Source organism: Canis lupus, chromosome 19, assembly GCF_011100685.1.
Source record: "Canis lupus familiaris isolate Mischka breed German Shepherd chromosome 19, alternate assembly UU_Cfam_GSD_1.0, whole genome shotgun sequence".
Taxonomy (NCBI): Eukaryota; Metazoa; Chordata; class Mammalia; order Carnivora; family Canidae; genus Canis; species Canis lupus.
Window position 1 is genome coordinate 37,128,289 of NC_049240.1, and position 18,333 is coordinate 37,146,621.

Here is an 18,333-nt window from a genome sequence, read left to right on the forward strand (position 1 = left end):
ATACTGATTAAAAGTCCCTCTCATATCTAAGAAGGTAGCAGAGAACAGAAATTGGAGGCAGATAATTTTTGTGTGTGCAACTCATACAAAATGGAGCATTTGAAAACCTAAAATTCTAGAAGTCTCAGATCATGCTACTCTTTAATGGGCACTTTTCTTATAATCATTTTAATATGAAACAGAGAGTTAAATAATCTTGGTTCTCAGAGTCTCAGAATTGGATTAATCACAATCTAATATTCAAGACACATTATCAGTAGACTAAGCATGGTCCTTTTTATTAATGATATTTATTTATCATAATATAATGAATGATTGTGGAATTATTGCCCAATCCAAGGACTAGAATACTTTTAAATTGCTTACATCTACTGCCTGTTCTTCCCACATCCCATCCCCTGCCTTCCCTACAGAAGTAACCATCATGATCAATCCTATTACCATTTCTCGCTTCTTTTTCTTTTTTTAGTTTTATCACATACATAGGTATGCTAAACATATGCTGTTTAATTTGCTTGTTACTGAAATTTATAAAGAGGGTATCATACTACATTTGTTTCTGTGAGACTTGTTTTATTAATTAGTTATGTTACTATGATAATTCCATAGAATTGCTTTTAGCTGTGGTTCTTTCCTTTTTACTGTTGGATAATATTTTACTGTGTGCATATATCACAACTTAATTTTCCATTAATCTGTCAATGAACATTCTGGAAGTTTCCAGATGTTTTTACACTTACACACTGCTGTGGATAGTTTAGTATAACCTTCCTGATGGCTATGTGATAGATGATCTCAAAGGCATGTTTCCAGGAGTGAAGTCAGTGGGTAAAGGAGCATAAAAACAATCATCCTTAAGAGACAATGCCAAATTCTTTTTCAAGGTGATTCTGACATTTACATCTAAATGTGTCTAGTCACCTTGCAAAACTTTCCTGTTATTTCTAATAGTTTTTCTGTAAATTCTTTAGGGTTTTCTATAGACATTCATTCCATAATATCTAAACTAAAAGAGAGAAACAGTGGTATAAAAGAGGAAAGAAATGTTTAAAAAAAAAAAGAAAAAAATCCTCCCCAAACCAAAAACATTTGATCACAAAAAAGAAGAGAAAAAAATCCCACAGAAACATAAAAAATAAGTAAGCTATGTGTTCTTGTGAAATAATTAGAAGAATAAAGGATATAACCAAATATGAAAGAAAGAGATGATAAAAAATAAGAGTAGAAATCAATAAAATAGGAATTAAAAGTTGTAGGTTTAGCAAAGTTAAAATTAGTTCTTGATAAGACTTACAAGATTGACAAACCACTGGCACGTTTGATTTGAACAAGGAGAAAGGTTAAATAATTAATATTAATAATAAAAAGGGGATATAACTATATATATAGTAAGAATTAAATAGATAATAAGCAAAATCAATCAACTGGTATATGCCAATAAGTATGGAAACTTAGACCAAAGGTCCATAGTCCTATAAAAATTTATATTTATCAGAACTGACAGAAGATGAAACAGAAAGCCTGAAAAGTTTTATACTATTAATGAAATTGAAGCAATCATTAATAAACTTTCCACAAAGACTATATCAGGTCCAGATATACTTATAAGTAGGTTTTCTCACACTTACTAAAAGATTAGGTCATTCTAACTAACAACTTCTTAAAAAACAAATAAACAGGAAAAGAGTGAATATTCCCTGCTCATTTTATGAAACCAGTATTATTTTAGTAGTAAAGTACAAAAAAGTACAAGATAAAGAAAGCATAAGAAAATAACCTCACTGAGTCATTTTAACCCATTTAATAAAATTAATTAATAATATATAAAATAAGTATATTAATGGGTTAATACATAAATATAGATTGTAGAAATATTTGGCAAAATATCAGCTATCTAAATTTATCAATATACAAAATATATTATATTGTAGCTAGATTAGGTTTATCCTAAGGATTTAAGGCTGGATTAATTATTAAAATATATAAATATCTTTTACTTCATTAAGAGATTAAAGGTAAAAACCATATGATCATCCAAATAGATGCATATATAGTTTATGATTTAAAAAAATCAACATGAATGCATGATTAAATAAAAAAATCATTCTTAGTTAACTAGATTAAAAGAAAATGTCTCTAACCTAATAACATGAATCTACCAAAAAATAAAAACAACAATAAAAAGTTACAATGAACATCATCATCCTAAATGGTGAAACACTGGAATTAATTCATTTAAAAACCAGGAATAAGACAAGAATGCCTATAATTATCACTTCAATTCAACACTCATTGGAGATTCTTTCTTCTAGAAGCATTCATGCTTTTCAGCGATTCTCCTATCAACCTCCCCTTTAAATTCTAGAAACCTCCCCTTAAGTTCTAGAAACAGATGTTTTTAGACTCAAGGTAGAGTGTTTGGAAAAGATAGAACAGTCAACCTGACTCCAAATCATTATCAAGTTTCCTTTCAAAAATAATTTTCAGCAGCATGGCATATTTTAGCAGTCAATTTAAAGAATGGGAAAAAAGGGAAAAGTATAGTTTAACAAAGTTAGTTGTAAATCCAGGAGTATTATCCAGGCTAAATATCATCTCACTCTGGGACCAAGGAATTAAACTCATTTTGCTTTTTCTTCTTCAAAAAATGCAGAGCTTAAAACGCTGTTTTAGCCATAATTTCGTTCATCTTATGATCCGACTGGCATTATACTGAATAACATTTGTAATTTAGCTGTATTATGTTGTGAACTTTGCACTCCAAGAAGAACTAAAGAGACATTTTATGGCACTGAAATGATAATTTTTTAAAGTTTTATTTTTTTTTCTTTTTGAGAAAGGTACCAGAAAATCTGTTCATTTATGCTTTGAGTTTTTAGTGAAGAGAATGACTTATTTCAGGACAAATGCATTTCATTCATTTGACAAATATTTATTAAGTGTTTCCTGTGTGCTAGACACTATTCTAGGCACTGGTTATGTAACAATGAACCAAACAAAATATTCAGTCCTTGTGTTGCTTGAATGTCCAGAAACACGAGTGCTGTTCAATAATAAAGGGATGAATCCAGGAGGTTCTAGAATAAGGACCCCTTGTCCCACTACATGCTTTCCTTCTCTCTCTGAAAACCTTCCATTATTACATTTTAGGAACAAGGAAAGTATCTGGTTGATCACCTTCCAGTTTTCTCTCACTGCTCCACACCAGAGCTACACCTCACTGAGTCTTCCTTAGTAAATTAATTTATAATAATAACAATAGCCTCTATTGAAAGGACACCTTTCCAAAAGGTATGCTGCATATACTGTCTCATTAAAATCCTGCAATTAGGTATTATTATTATTATTATTATTATTATTTTATGGATGAAAAACTGAGGCTCAGAGAAACTCAGTGATACCACCAATGAATAGTAATTTAAATTTTTCTGACTCTAAAGAATTCATGAACATTTTCTACTATATCCTGTTGATCTATGCATTCCTTCATTCATGCATTCATTCATCCTTTCATTCACTATCTCAGCAAATGCTAAATTATATATCAAAGAGAATTTTGGATTTCATGTTGTTTTCCTGAATGTGGAGTGTAGTCTTTATCCACAATCCATTCCCCCACCTATGTAATACTGTACAACCCAAATGATAGATTCTTCTCTCCTCTTCCCTCACCAGTGTATGGTATAGAAAAACTCAGTTAAAAAAGAGTTTTAGGGACATCTGGGTGGCTCAGCAGTTGGGTGCCTGCCTTTGGCTCAGGTCATGATCCCAGGATCTGGGATTGAGTCCTGCATCGGGCTCCCTGTGAGGAGCCTGCTTCTCCCTCTACCTATGTCTCCCTCTACCTCCCTCTACCTCTGTGTCTCTGCCTCTCTCTCTCTCATTCTGTGTCTCTCATGAATAATAAATACATCTTTTAAAAAAAGAGTTTTAACAATTTGAGTTTTTTTCCAATAGAATAATGTCATTCGTAAAATGGTGCATACCCAGATTATCTACCAATGGGGGAATCCAAGCAGAGGCTAAATAAGGAGAGGATGGGGAAGTTTCATTCATTCATTTGTGCATTCATTCACTCATTCATCAAATAAATATCCATTAAATGCCAGGAATTATGAGCCGAGGGCACAAAACAAAACTCTCTGCCCTAATGGAATTTACATTCCAGTGAGAGAGAAGATAGACAAGGGAACTTAGAAATTCTCTTCCAACACAAAATCTCTAGGTTACTAGAAATGAGGAGAAGAAGCAGAAAGAGTGGCAAGTTTTTTGTCTGTTGGTTTTCAGCAAAGGCTATAGGACAGAGTCAAATTTAAGGTCAGATTCTGGGAAGAGCAACTGCAAATGCAAGCCTGTTCATCATCTGTGTTCTGTGCTGGTCCTCTGCTCACCTTTCAAACTCACTGGCACACATAGATCACAACCACTGCCAGTTGGCACCACCTTTATATTATAAATTACTCTCATAAAACCATATGTCCTTCTGTTCTGCTAACTGCTGAGGGGGAAGGCTGGCAGTCACTGCAAGTAACTGCCCTCTTCTGACCCTCCCTTCATTCCCCAATTCATTCACTTGTCCATAGGAGAAATTCTCTTCTCCTTTATGCCCACTCAAATTTGAGTCTTCAAGGCTCACCCTAGAAGACATCTTGATACTTTATTCCTTTCTCTGGTTACCTGTTGGCACTCAATTTCAAACACCTAGACCATTTAGTTACCCAGCCCTTCAATAAACATTCAGTAAACTCTTGCCATGTGCTAGAGATTCAGTATAAAAGGTCATAATTCCTGCCATTAAAAAACAAGTAGGGGAGACAGATAATAGCAATTTGATGGTCATGGGAGACTAGAGTACCATGTAATCACAGAGGAGGAATATAAGCCTATAGGCCTACATCTAGAGTTCTGACTTTGAAATGATCTACTCCACTTGCAATGGGAACATAAGTCTTCATTTGACATAGGAAAATAAGACCCTAAGATAGATCATGATGTAAGGTCATACAGAAGGAGTTATGGGGACAGGCAATCATGGGTAGAGGTAGGAGTCTTGGTACCATCCTTTTGGGAACTTAGTTCAATGAAGCTGGTTTTATTAGTGGATTTTTTTTCAAAGCAAAGTATAATTTTCACACAAGATCTTATAAGTTTCAGGTGTACAACATACTGATTCAATATTTTTATGCATTGCTAAATGATGCTCATGATACGTGTTGTTACACCCCCATGACTTATTTTACAACTGGAAGTTTGTATCTTTTAATTCCGTTCACCTATCTCACTTACCTTCCAACTCCTAACCACTCTGGTAACTGACAGTTTGTTTCCTGTATCTATGAGACTGTTGTGTGTGTGTGTGTGTGTGTGTGTGTGTGTGTGTGGTTGGTTGGTTGGTTTTTTTAGATTCCATATATAAATGAAATCATATGGTATCTTTCTCTAACTTATTTCACTTTGCATGATACCCTCTAGGTCCATCCATGTTGTCACAAGTGGAAAGATCTCATTCTTTTTTATGCCTGAGTCATATTCCAATGTATATTAATACCACATCTTTCTTATCCATGCATCAATCAATGGACATTGGGTTATTTCCATATGTCAGATATTGAATGGTGCTATGAACATAGGGACATATATATGTCAAGTTTCTAAGTTCTCTCTACAAGTAGACTCTAAGCTCCCTGTGGGAAGGACCATGTCTCATGCTTCTTCTCTATTCCTCACAGTACTTAACTTAGTGATAATTCATGGTAAGTTTCTAACAAGTACCGACTCTACCCATAATCATAGACAAAGGAGATATTTCACTGCCTTATTGGCCTAAGATTCTTCTCTTGCACATTTAACTTCCTTCTCTTGCATACATTCAGACTGGCAATATAAGTACTTCAAAGATTAGTCAGTAATAAAACAGTGTGCTCTACGAATCACCCAGAAGGCTCTTGAAAACAAACATTCCTTTTTCTGCAGTGGGTCCTATGATCCTTTCTCATTAATTTGGCCTGATGGTGAAATGACTAACATAGCGAACTCTAGAATATGGGGATGATAGGCTCAGGCTGGCTAGTTAAATCACTGTAGTGGAAGTAACTGGGATCTCTTTGTTTAATCCAGTTACCAAATTGTCTCCCTCACAGATGGTCATAAAAGAAACTGATCAATTTTTTCTTTGCTAAATTATTCCTTTAAAATAAGACTGACTTAGAACAACTGAATAATCAAACTAAGAAGTTAAATCCATATGTGAGGACAAAATCCCAAATTATACGGGTTCAAGAGGAAATATGAGGATTATTTTTTCCCTATAACTTTGCAGTCAGAAAGGATCTGTCACAAAACAAAAGATTTATGAGTTTGACCATATGAAAGTAAAATCTTCTACATTCAGAGAACATTGCATGTAATGTCACAAGCAAATGAAAAACAGAAAATTTAGTTTATATTATAAACAAAGGAATAATACCCCTAAACTTTAAAAAGCACTTAGAAATTGAGATGAAAAAAGGCTAACAACTCAACAGAAAACTGAGCAAAGGTCACAAGCAGATGATTTACAAAGACAGAAATACAAATGACATTTTAATAGATTTAAACAAAAGCTTTCGACCTAATTCTTAATGAGATACATCAAATTCAGACCACACTGGAAAATCATTTCTTGTATGTAAGACTGACAGGACACGAAAGCTTGACCTTGAATTTATAGGTGAGGCTTTGGGGGACCAGGCACATCAATCACTGCAGGTGGATGTGAAAACAGCACAACTCCCCTGAGGATACACTCACTTTTGACTCAACAGTCCTATTTGGGAATCTACTCCATAGAGGATTAAACTAATTATGGCACAGCCACACAAGATAGCCACGCAAGATAGCAGAAGAACATAGAAGATTTTTATGTACTGACATGGAATGGTCTCCAGGATATATTGTTAGATGGAAGAAAACAAAATCAAACAGGATGCTGAACAGTATAGTCAACTTCCTTCTGAATATGAAATATTTACCTGCATTTGTTTGGTGTGCACAAAGACTAAGGGGAATAAACAAGAAATCAATAAAAAATGGTTACTTTGAATGGGGCTAGAGGCACAGAGATTGGGCAGGGACTTTTGTGATCAAAACAATAAGACCAAATTTTGAAAAAATGTACCTGAGGGAAACTGCAAGAACTTCTCCAAATAGCAGAGACTTGACGTGAAGCATGAAGCTTGACGACCAAGAGACTGTGGCATTTGTGCACAGTAATAGAACACTGGGAAGGGTAGGAGGGTGGGATCAAAAGATACCTAGCTCAACAGAGTCTGAAAGAGGGAAGGGAGATGCTTGCTCCGGATCAGTAAGTAAGTTATGGTTCAAGAAGACACCTGCTTGCTTTGAGTATCTGGGTCTTTTCACACCTCTCAAAGATTTCATGGGCACGTGGTACAGTGAATGATGTCAGCACAACATTGGGCCTTCCCTAAACATACTGATCCTATAGATTTTCCTTCTATTAAATCCGAAGCTCTAGAAGGTACCTGATTATTTTTGGGAGAAGGAACATCCTAGGATGAAAAGGGTCAAAATGACAGGATAGCACAGGATGGGCCAAACAAATCAAGATAAAGGAAAGATTTTTTTTAAAAAAGTGACAAGGACAGGGGCAGCCCGGGTGGCTTAGTGGTTTAGCACAACCTTCGGCCCAGGGTGTGATCCTGGAGACCCGGGATCGAGTCCCACGTCGGGCTCCCTGCATGGAGCCTGCTTCTCCCTCTGCCTGTGTCTCTGCCTCTCTCTCTCTCTCTTATGAGAAAATAAAATCTAAAGAAAGGAAAAAAATAAAAAAAAAAGTGACAAGGACAAGAGTGGAAGAAAATAGTCTTTAAGATGCTTTTGGGAGCTCATAAATAGGGAAGCTGGAAGCCAACCACCAGACTTCTCTGCCTGCACAAAACGGAGAGCAAGCTTGGCCAATACTAGGGAAAGGATGCTGTCTCCTTTTCTAATTAAATTCCTTAAAGAGTGGGCTGATTTATTCATTTATAATAAAATTCCTGGTCTAATTAAAAATGGGACTTTCTCCCACCTGATCTAGCCTCACCATATTTCTGAGTCCCATGTAATTGAATCTGAAAACAATGATGCTGAGTGATAGCTTGGGATATTGCTACTTATTGTGGAAATAAATAATAAGGAAGGAGAATGCTGCTTGGCTTGTTTCAGGGAAGTTTAAATCACCTCTTTTTCACTTCGACTGAATTTTAACAACAGATAAAGATAATATGATATTTCCCTTAATGAAACTGTATAATGTTGGCTAATTTATGAGAGAGGTTTACCTTTCTGAGGCTTTAGCTTCCCATTATTTTGGCCTGAGGTTTGCAAGGTTTCTGATATCCTCAACCTTACATTCCAGGAATTGCTCTTTCTTTCAACCCATTTAACATAATATTGCTCCTATTTATTTTGCACTCTGTAGACAGCTTGTGATATCTAATGTCACATCTGAACTACTCTGGGAGAGACAGGCAAGGTAGCATCATGTGGCATGTGGAACCAAGGCTCAGAAAGGTCAGCACTATTCATCCAAGATCACAATGTCTATTTGCAGAGCCTGACCTAGAACCCGGGTGTCCTGACTCCTGATTGTGGGCATGTCCAATACTGCCAGCCAAACGACCATAGCTTTTGGTTTCTAGGTTCCAAGAGGTCCATAGAGCAGCCAGTTGTGTGATTCACTACATGACGGTTGACATTTTTTTCTTGGCAAAACTCCTGGTTGCTGTTTAGGGAGGAACTCTGTTTGTTTTTGTTTTTCCTGAGCTCGTCTGCTTCGTTGTACAATACGTATATGTTTCAAGGTTTTTGGCTGGTTGAGGAGGGGCAGTTGGGATGGGAGAATCTGAGAAATGATTCCTTTCTTTATCCTTGAAGTTTGAGAACAGAGCACTCTAAATAATTAAAATATATCCATTTCCTTTCCCTCCTACTTCAAAGGTTTGCACACTGCATTCTTGTTTTGCGCACTATAATAATTACTTCTAGAAGGAGCTACTTCTGAACACTAAGACCCTTCTTTTTCTTTCTTACCCCTTTTATTCAACAGGGCTTCTTCTATTGACCCCAGCATTTTTAATCTGGAGATTTATGTTAATCTTCTGAGTCTTAACCATTCAGAGGGAAGAGTTCTGGCAAAAGGCCCTTTCCAAATGTCACTATGCACTTTTTAGCCAAAAAAGAAACTCTAAGGTCCCCAAGGAAACCCAGACACCTGTTGACTATGTTTTTTCTTTATTTTTCATCTAATTGCAATTTACCTAATTCACTAGCACAGTGTGAGGATTAACTGTCCTCCGGTTACTTTCAAGTCTGTAAAGGATTTCCGCCTCCTCAGGGCACATGTTCTCTAAGAGAGACAGAAATGAAATACTAATAAGAGATTTAATGTGTAGCAGCCTCAAATAATCTGTGCTCTGTGTTACCATTTTCGGCAGTCGGTGTCTCCCTAACACGCTCTGACAAAGGCGCTGGGAACAGGATCAACAGCCAAATGTGAAAGTCCCAGACGGAAGCATGAACTTCCTTTTCAAAGCCCCTTGGAGGAAGGGCATCTTAACCACCCAATTAGGTGCTGGGCCGGGCCTGGGGTTCCTGCTGGGCAGGCAGGGGGATTTGGCAGCTGTCATATCTTGGCACAAATATTTGACAGCTTGTCCCTCTCAATGAACATTTCTGATGCCTAAAGAGTAATCTTCTCTTGGCTTCTCAGTATTGTTGACATTTTGTGCGGGATAATGCTTTGTTTTGGGGGGCTGCCCTGTGCACCACGGGCTCCACATCCCATATAAGAGACCACCCACCTCTGAGTATGAAAACTCCAAATGTCTCCAGAGATTGCCAAATGTCTCCTGGGTTCACAACCATCCTGTTTGAGAGCCGGTGGCCCACATAATCCTGTGTGAACACTCAAGGTATTATTTGGATTATGGGCAACCTCTATGAAAAAGTCATCCTTAGACACACTCATGGGGCTGTCTCAGAGGACTAGCAAGCAGTCCTCCCTTCTCCCCACCTGCATGAGGCTGAGAGGGCACACAGTTTCCCAAATGACACGTCCTCCAATTCACTGCTTAAATATTTAGTTTTGGATCCTTTGCCCAGCTTTCTTTCTTTGCCCAGGCAGCCAAAGATGGATAATTTGCACAGCATTAGGTATTATTTGCTTCCCCTGCATATGCCATGACAACCAGGGATTTGTTTTTTACTTTGAAATCCTACTTTGGAGGCTCGGGTTTAAATGTTTCAGGCTACCCCAAATTCAAACTTGAGAGGGTAGCGCTGGGGGTGCCATGGTAATGATGGGGGGAGAATGTCCATCAAAGAGTGACAAACTCTGGGGGGCATCTCTTCCTTCCAAAATGTCTCATTAGGGTCCCAGACTTCGCCTCCCTCCCCTCTATATCCCGCAGTCCAATTTAATTGAGCGACGGCCTCGCCACGGCACAGTGCTCTTTCGACAGGAGGGTAAACTCATTCTGTCCATCATGACATTTGCTTTCTTAAGGGCCTCACAATATGCAGCTTAAATAATTAAATGCAGGTCACATCGCAGCCTCCCTTTTCAAGCCTGTCTGAAGACACGGTGGGTTTTTTTTCTGATGCTTACCTTATGACCACGTGTCTTTCAGAAGCCAGTGGGCTTTTTGTTTGTTTTGTTTTATTATGGTGCATGACACTTCTCCCCACGGAAACCCCCAAATCTCAGCATAGTGCAAATCCTATCCGAATAGCTTAAAGGGCTGTGGGTTTTCTCATGGTGGACAAAGGGGGACAGAGAGAAACTTGAGACCCTGGTTACCATGAAGGGTCTCCGCAGCCTGCTTGTCATGGTCAGTACTTTTCATTTGTCACCCGAGACAGTTTATTGCTTGGAGATGAATCCCCTGTGTTTTATTGCCTATGTCCATTTACCTTGAGTTGGGATGAGCTTGTCAAAAATAAAGCAAATCTTTAAAATGACCTAATAAGAGTGAAGTTTCAGGAAGGACCAAGGATAACTCTTACCTGGAGTGTCCATTTTAAACAGATTTCTCTGGGGGAACTTGGGAGTGATTATAATGAGTCTGGATTTCGTTTAACCTAATGCTGATTTTGCACATTACAGAGATTTGTCATCTTTAAGTCATATGCCAGATGAATGCTTTAAAATAGATGCAACTTTGTGTGAATTTTCTATAAAATAGCAAAATCTGATTGCTCTATTAATAGCCAAAGTCCTTGGCCTTGGGAAGGCCGGGTGGCAGTGTTTTTAAAATTCATCATCTCTGCATAATTAGTTGTGAATCTCTAAATATTCAAGCTGAGGAATTAACCAGGAGCTAGAGCTGTTACCCTTCAGGGTCCCTTTTAATATTGTTCCACAGTCATCATTTCCTTGTGTTTTTCTAATTACTGCAAAACCAATTGTTTTTAACTCAATGGCCCTCGCTCTTTGTAATTTGTTGAATGTAATCACCTTCAAAGGAAGAAAATGTACTTCTGGTTCAGGAAATTGGGGCTTGATTAGGTGAGCATTACCAGGTGGTTGTGGGACCCTGGTTCTGAAACTATAATTATTTGACCCAATCATTACATTTTGAGGGTATGGGACTCAAGGAAGGAGGGGGTGCTCTTGAAAGTGAGCTCCAAAGTGTGATCTAGAGACCCCAGTGGGCTTTACTTTGGAGAAAGAGAAGATTTAGGAAAACTAAAAAGAAGTATAAATTCTGCTTCCTTCCTCTGTGAAGCCCACAGTATGGCCTTGGGCAATAGAACACAACTGTGTAGGGTACCTGATTATCTCCTCGCTCAGATGGAGCCTCCAGTGTAGGTCTGATTGGAAGCACCCAGGTAGCAGGACTATGTCTCTAACCTGGCCTCAACCCCTGGTGTCCAATGCTGGTGTGGACACTGAGCAAGTGCTGAATAAAGCAAAATGAACTAGTTTAAGGTCAATTCTCTTCTTTGCTTTCATTCTTTGGCCAATCTCACTTATCTCCTAACCAGTTCAACTTGGAAATTTTCAAAGAAATATGGCAAGAACAAAGGTTCTTAATCTTCATTTTTCTCTTTCAGATCTCAAGGGTATGATGTATTTTCATCAATGAGAATGACTCCCTGTGATGGTAATTCCTCAACTGGGGCAGATTATGAAAATTAGGCCAGGGTACATGGAGCCATCGAAAAAAACCCACAAAAACAAACGATTCTTATGTGCCTCCACAGCACCCATGAAGAAACATCACTGAAGGGTAAACTTAAAGTCTACATCCTTGAGAAAAATGGGAAAATGGATTCATTGCTTTCTCTAGCACAGCCCTCAGCAGTAGGTGGCCACTCTGGGTCTTTCTTCTTCTGGACAAGGAAAGGTCCAAACATTCCCGCCTCTTTCCTGCAGGCAGGGCTTTGGAGAAGGCATGAACAAGGGATAGAGGTGGAAGGGGAAGGGGAGAGAGAGCAGGCCAGGGACACAATATTTGTTATGCTCAGCTTGGCAAATCAGAGTGGGCAGTTCTGTGGATCCAAAGCCACAAAATTGCTTCTGAAACCTCACCCACTGGGCCACCTACCCAGCTCCTAAATCCTGCTCCTGCCACTCTGTGCTAACAACCTAGACTTTTCAAACATATTTCAAAGTTAGGCTAAAGAAACTAATCTTGAAAGAAAAGACATGTATTTACTTGAGTGTTTTATGAGCCTGTAGGCAGGGTTTTGGATAGCAGGTTTTTTTTTGGCCATATTCAGTGTGATTCAAAGAAGCAAGTGGGCAGGAGGAACCAGGGAATGTGTCATAGGAGACTGTTTGAAAGGAAGCCCCCCCACCCCCCACCCAGGCATGCTGTGATTAGCAGGGCAAGTGGCTAATGACTGAGCAGTGGCCTGGGGGAGGGGGTGGTGTGGAGGGCACAGGGTGAGAGGCAAAGGCTCCTGACTGTGCATTTCCTACAAGCCAGGAGAAACAGATTGCCACTGTCAAGTGCCCTTCTCTACCTGCAGGAAATTTCAAGGACCCAGGAAGAGAGGGTGTGTTGAGAAAGAACAACTATCTTGGAGAACATCCAATAAGGCTTCCAGGTCTGCCAGCAATTCCATTCTGCAGGTTGGGGACCTCTATTATAAAATCATGTTCCCTAAAGAAGCAAGGAGGGTGGGGTCACTTTCACAGGTGCAGGTGATGAAAGCCAGGCCGAATGGTGACTGGCAGGGAAGAAAATCTCAGCCACACACACACACAGGACATGTACTCCTTTTCATCTTTTTCTCTGAACCATTTCTATTTCTTTTCAGATCAATTTTACCAGCATTTCAAAAGTTAATGCTGCTGAGTCCACCCTACCTGCCCCTTCCTAGGGTTTGTTGGAAGCCAGCATGCGCCCACAGCCACGCCAGCTGTCTGCACACCTTCTTTCTTCCTGGCAGCACTGTCATCAGCCGCCGGCTCGGTCAGGATGTGCAGATGACTGAGCTCTGGCAACAAGTTCACTATTAAAAGCAGAGGGCAGGTGCCTGGCTAGAGAAAAAGCAGCTTCTGCTGGCAGTGCTGCTTCCAGAGTCACTCTATCTAGCCCTCAGCCTCTTATCCAAAGAAGCACCCTTCGCTCAGAAGCTATGGCAATAGAATGCAAGGAGCCTCTTCTCTCACACAGGGATTAGGTCTGGTTAGAGGGAACAGGATGGACACAGTGAGTATACTGAGAGAAGAGCTCAGGCTGAGACCCACTTCCGTTTGCAAAAAGAAAAGTTAAAGGAGTAGGTTCACTGTTCACCAGGATCCCTCGCCAGCCCCTAATGTTTATTCCTGATTGCTTTGCACAACACAGTTAAACAAAGCAATGTTAAAATGTGAAGCCTAAAGTACGTTCTTTCATGCTCCCACTTGTTCATTGGCAGAGTTTGGCTTGTTTCCTTTTCCAAGGTGTTTTCAAACTGCCTCTGGATGATCCCTCCTCCCCTCTCCCATTGCCTACCCTCTACCCACCCCTGGAAACCCACTGCCAGAGGGAGAGACTGGACCACTGAATATGAAGACAGTATCCTTCTTTTTATTAACAAGCCACATATGGAATCATGGAACTCCCCCTCCATTCCTGGCTTCTTTCTCCACCTGTCTCTCCTCCTCCCGTCCTGCTTGCTCCTGCTCCGTCCTTTGCTGGCTCTTTCTTTTCTCCCTGACCCCTTGGGAGGATGGAGTCCTCTCTCTATCAATACTCCCTCCCCTCCTGACCTCACGTGGACCCTCTACGTGCTGACACTCAAATTTACATCTCCAGACGTCCACAGCCCACTGCCTACTCAGTTCCTCCACCGGCTCCACGGGCAGCTCACACTGAGCATGTCCGAGATGCCCCACCCCCCCAGCTTCAACCTCAGCCTTCTCCATTTCAGTCAGCAGAATGCTGTCCCTTCTGGGACCTGAACCTTGGAGCTACCCTAGACTCTAGTTCCCTTACCCTCACCCTCTAATCTATCAGTCAATTGTGCTGTCTTTTTACTTAGAACAAGGGGTGGTGGAAAGGGAGGTGGGCAGGGGGTGGGGGTGACTGGGTGATGGGCACTGAGGGGGGCACTTGATGGGATGAGCACTGGGTGTTATGCTATATGTTGGCAAATTGAACTCCAATAAAAAAAAAAAAGATCTGGAATCCGACCATTCTTACTCCCTGTGTTATATATGCCACATGCAGCTATGGATATTTAAATGGATGGGATCCCTGGGTGGCGCAGTGGTTTAGCGCCTGCCTTTGGCCCAGGGCGCGATCCTGGAGACCCGGGATCGAATCCCACATAGGGCTCCCTGCATGGAGCCTGCTTCTCCCTCTGCCTGTGTCTCTGCCTCTCTCTCTCTCTCTCTCTCTGTGACTATCATAAATAAATAAATAAATTAATTAAAAAAAATAAATGGAACTTAGTTAAGATAAAAAAAATAATAATCAAATAGAGGAAAAAAGGGAATAGACCAAGTGAGAACTCTTAAGAAAACAGTAATGAAAATTAAATTTAAAAGTTTTGTTCCAGGCAGCCCTGGTGGTGTAGTGGTTTAGCGCCACCTGCAGCCCGGGGTGTGATCCTGGGGACCCGGGATCGAGTCCCGCGTCAGGCTTCCTGCATGGAGCCTGCTTCTCCCTCTGCCTGTGTCTCTGCTTCTCTCTCTCTCTCTCTCTCTCTCTCTCTCTGAATAAATAAATAAATTTTAAAAATCTTAGAAAAAATAAAAGAAAAAAAATAAAAGTTTTGTTCCTTGCTGGTACTGGCGACATTTGAAGTGCTTATGGGCCACATGTGGCTAGTGGCTCTGGTACCGGACAGCGCAGATACAAAGCATTTCCTTCCCTGCAGAGAGCGTTACTGGCCTGTGCTGCTCACTCCTTTCCCCAAGACCACCCTGTTTCAGCCACTAACATCTCTTGCCCGGGTGACTGCAATAGCCTCTGGGCTGATCTTGCTCCTATGGTCTTCAAGACACGATAGCCAGAGAGATCCTTTGGGAACATCTTAGGTTATGCCTCTTCTCTGCTCAAAGTCATCCAAAGACTCCCATGCATGTCTATCAGAGGAGGAGCAAAGTCCACGGAATGGCGAGCGAGCCCTTATGAGCTCTAGCTCCTTTTACTTGTCTGGCCTCATCTGCCCGCCCCCTTCCAAACTGCTCTGGCCACAACCACACTGGCCTCCTGCTGCTCCCGCCTCCAGGCTTCTGCACTGTCTCTTCCCTCTGCTGAGCATGCCCTTCCCCCCTTCCCCCCAGATATCCTCCTGGTTCACTCCCTCTCTTCTTTCCAATCTCAAACACTACCTTCTCAGGCTTGTTTAGACCGCTTTTTAAAATGTTAACCACCCCCCCACACCCGCAGTCCTGGCCTCCTGTACCCTACATGCTTCACCTTGTCTTTTCCACAGCACTCATCTCTTTCAACAAATGATAGACATTTACTAGTTAATCATAGCTGTTGTTTCCTCTCCAGCAGGGAATTTTGTCTAGTTACTCACTGCTGGAAAGCTGGGCCAGAGGGGGCTCTCAATAAATATGTGTTCAATAAATAAATGGGGTTTTAGAGCTGGAAGGAGCCCTGGAAATCATTCTTGGGTGGAGCAGCTGAAGGTCAATAAGGTGAAATTAGTTGCTGTGGACCCACACTAAGTTCAAGGGAAGAGGTGGACAAGGAGCTAGCTTGGTCTTAGGCGTCTTTTTAGGGCAGTCCCGTGATGATCACCTCCCCTTCTCCTTTCTTTGCCACAACCAGAAAGGTGCTGACAAACCACAGAGAGCCAAAGGGAACAACCACCTAACTACGGTGCCAGTGGTGTTTGTCACTTTCTTCTTGGTAAGCCAATGTATGATTTCACCGTGGGTCCTGCTTCTCTGATGACTTGTAGGAAGCAGGCAACAAGGTGGAAGCTCAGGCTATTCTCACCCCCATATGTCACAGTGCTAAGACTCTTGGAAAACTGGAAACACACAAGGTTGCTAGGTTTTCCCTAAAGCAATATATCAGTCTTGTTTTTAAAAAAGAAAGCCATGTTTTTATCATGTAATTGCTAAATTAGTATTTGAAAAAAAAAGTCAATTTGTATGAAGAAATTGATTCTCCATTGCATCACTGAAATATGCCTGACAATCCAGAGTAGATTAGAAGGAAAGTAGACCCCAGGTCCCACTTTGTATTAAGGGTTCATCTTTCCTCCTATCGCTGGAAGGAAATGCTGTCTGAATACACATATTTTAAATGCCTCGAGATGATGGTCTTTCTACTGCCAATTCTGATTCAAAAAGAAAATACAGTGAGTTTGGACTTCATAAACGACCTGTTCATAACGGCCTGGCTCACAGGTGCAGAGCTACACAGCACGATATTAGCAAAAAGCCTGGAAGACTCCATCCATGGCTCACTGGACAATTTAACTTGCCAGAGGATGTAATTAAGAACAAAGTTATCTTTCTAGTCATTCCTTCATTACCGAGATAACTCAATTGGAGGCTTTTCGGGAGATGCCAGATTTGGAAATAAAATCCTCACAGACTGCACTGAAATGTCATGAAGATTATACCAGAAAACAAATTGATGTGCATAGACAATCTTCTGTACATACCAGAAAATTAGATCTCAGGAGAGATGTGGGGCTAAGATGTGAAGTCGAGGGTGGGGGTGGAGGCAGAGTACAGTGAAAGGCAAAATCAGCGGCTTCCCGGAGAGAGGGGAGCCCCAGATGTCCAGGTTCTCCCGTAAGTTACCTTGGGTGGCGCTCTTCATTGCTTTCACTAACTTGCCCCTTCCAGCTCCAAAACCATTATTTCCATAGTCCAGGTCACTGTCACTATCACTGCCACCACTGGCAGAGTACGCACACATTCTGGGAACCTTGTCCTAAATGAGCAATACGAGACTGTTAAGATTATTCATGCAAGTCAAAATGGGGCGGAACAACCCATGAGGAGGGGACGTGGGTTCACAGTTGGCTGTCATTCCACGCACAGAACTCCCTTCTGCTGTCCCCCCCACCCCCACCACCACCAAGAGCAACTCTGCTTCCCTGTCGATCTGTCTCAGGCGGAGCTGGCGCGGTCTACTCAATTACTGGAGCTGTAGAAACAGGGCTGTGATGATGAAGCCATTGACCACTCTGCCATTGTCCCAGGCACAGGGAAGTCCTCACAGTTACCCGCTCTGCATTTTGCACACTTCTTTATGGGGTCTTCTTTTTCTCAATTGCCTATTATGAGCTGCTGTTCCAAGCCTAATGGCTTATTTGTTTAACTGATCTCATCATTGGCTTTCAAGTATCAGAGGGTACGGAAAAAAATCAACCTTGAGAACAGAAGAATAAATGCTTGCCTAATGTATAATTTTCTTCTATCCCTGGAAAGTACGGGAGCCTTTAGGAAAGTATGCAGTTTCTAATCCTGTACGATCCTTGAATCGACTGAGAGTTCGTAGGGGGAGGGACTCGGTCTCCCCTCTTGCTCACAGGCACACCCAGGCTGACCCTCGAGGTGTCACTGATGTGGTGAAAAGGCCCTGTCAAGAATTGCTGAGGTGGTTGATGCTGTATAAATAGTTTCCCTTTTGTGCACAGAATCAGAATACTAGATGTAGGACTGCAATTCTGTGTATAGAATTATAAAAGAATGTCCTTTTCGTTTGCAGGCTGCCCTGTTAGAGTACTATTCCCCACCCATCCCGGACAGTTCAGGTACAGATGTATAGGGGATGGGTCTCTAAAGTTTGTTTGGGAGGGTGTCATTCAGTTGGAAATGATAAAAACAGATTTTAGGGTGTAAAGTTCTTCACCTGGAGTCATAAGTTCAAGCAG

At 40.9% G+C, this 18,333-nt stretch overlaps 1 protein-coding gene across 11 annotated transcripts in view; it reads right to left on the reverse strand.

Annotated features, from left to right (window-relative positions):
* Nucleotides 1-18,333, reverse strand: part of NCKAP5 (NCK associated protein 5) — a 973,837-nt gene that overhangs the window by 34,217 nt on the left and 921,287 nt on the right. The window contains exon 18 of one of the 11 annotated variants that reach the window (XM_038565034.1): nt 17,255-17,387. The exons of the other annotated variants lie outside the window; for them this stretch is intronic. Coding sequence (XP_038420962.1) covers nt 17,255-17,387 — 133 coding nt within the window. The remainder of the gene's footprint in view (nt 1-17,254; nt 17,388-18,333) is intronic. 11 annotated transcript variants of the gene reach the window in all.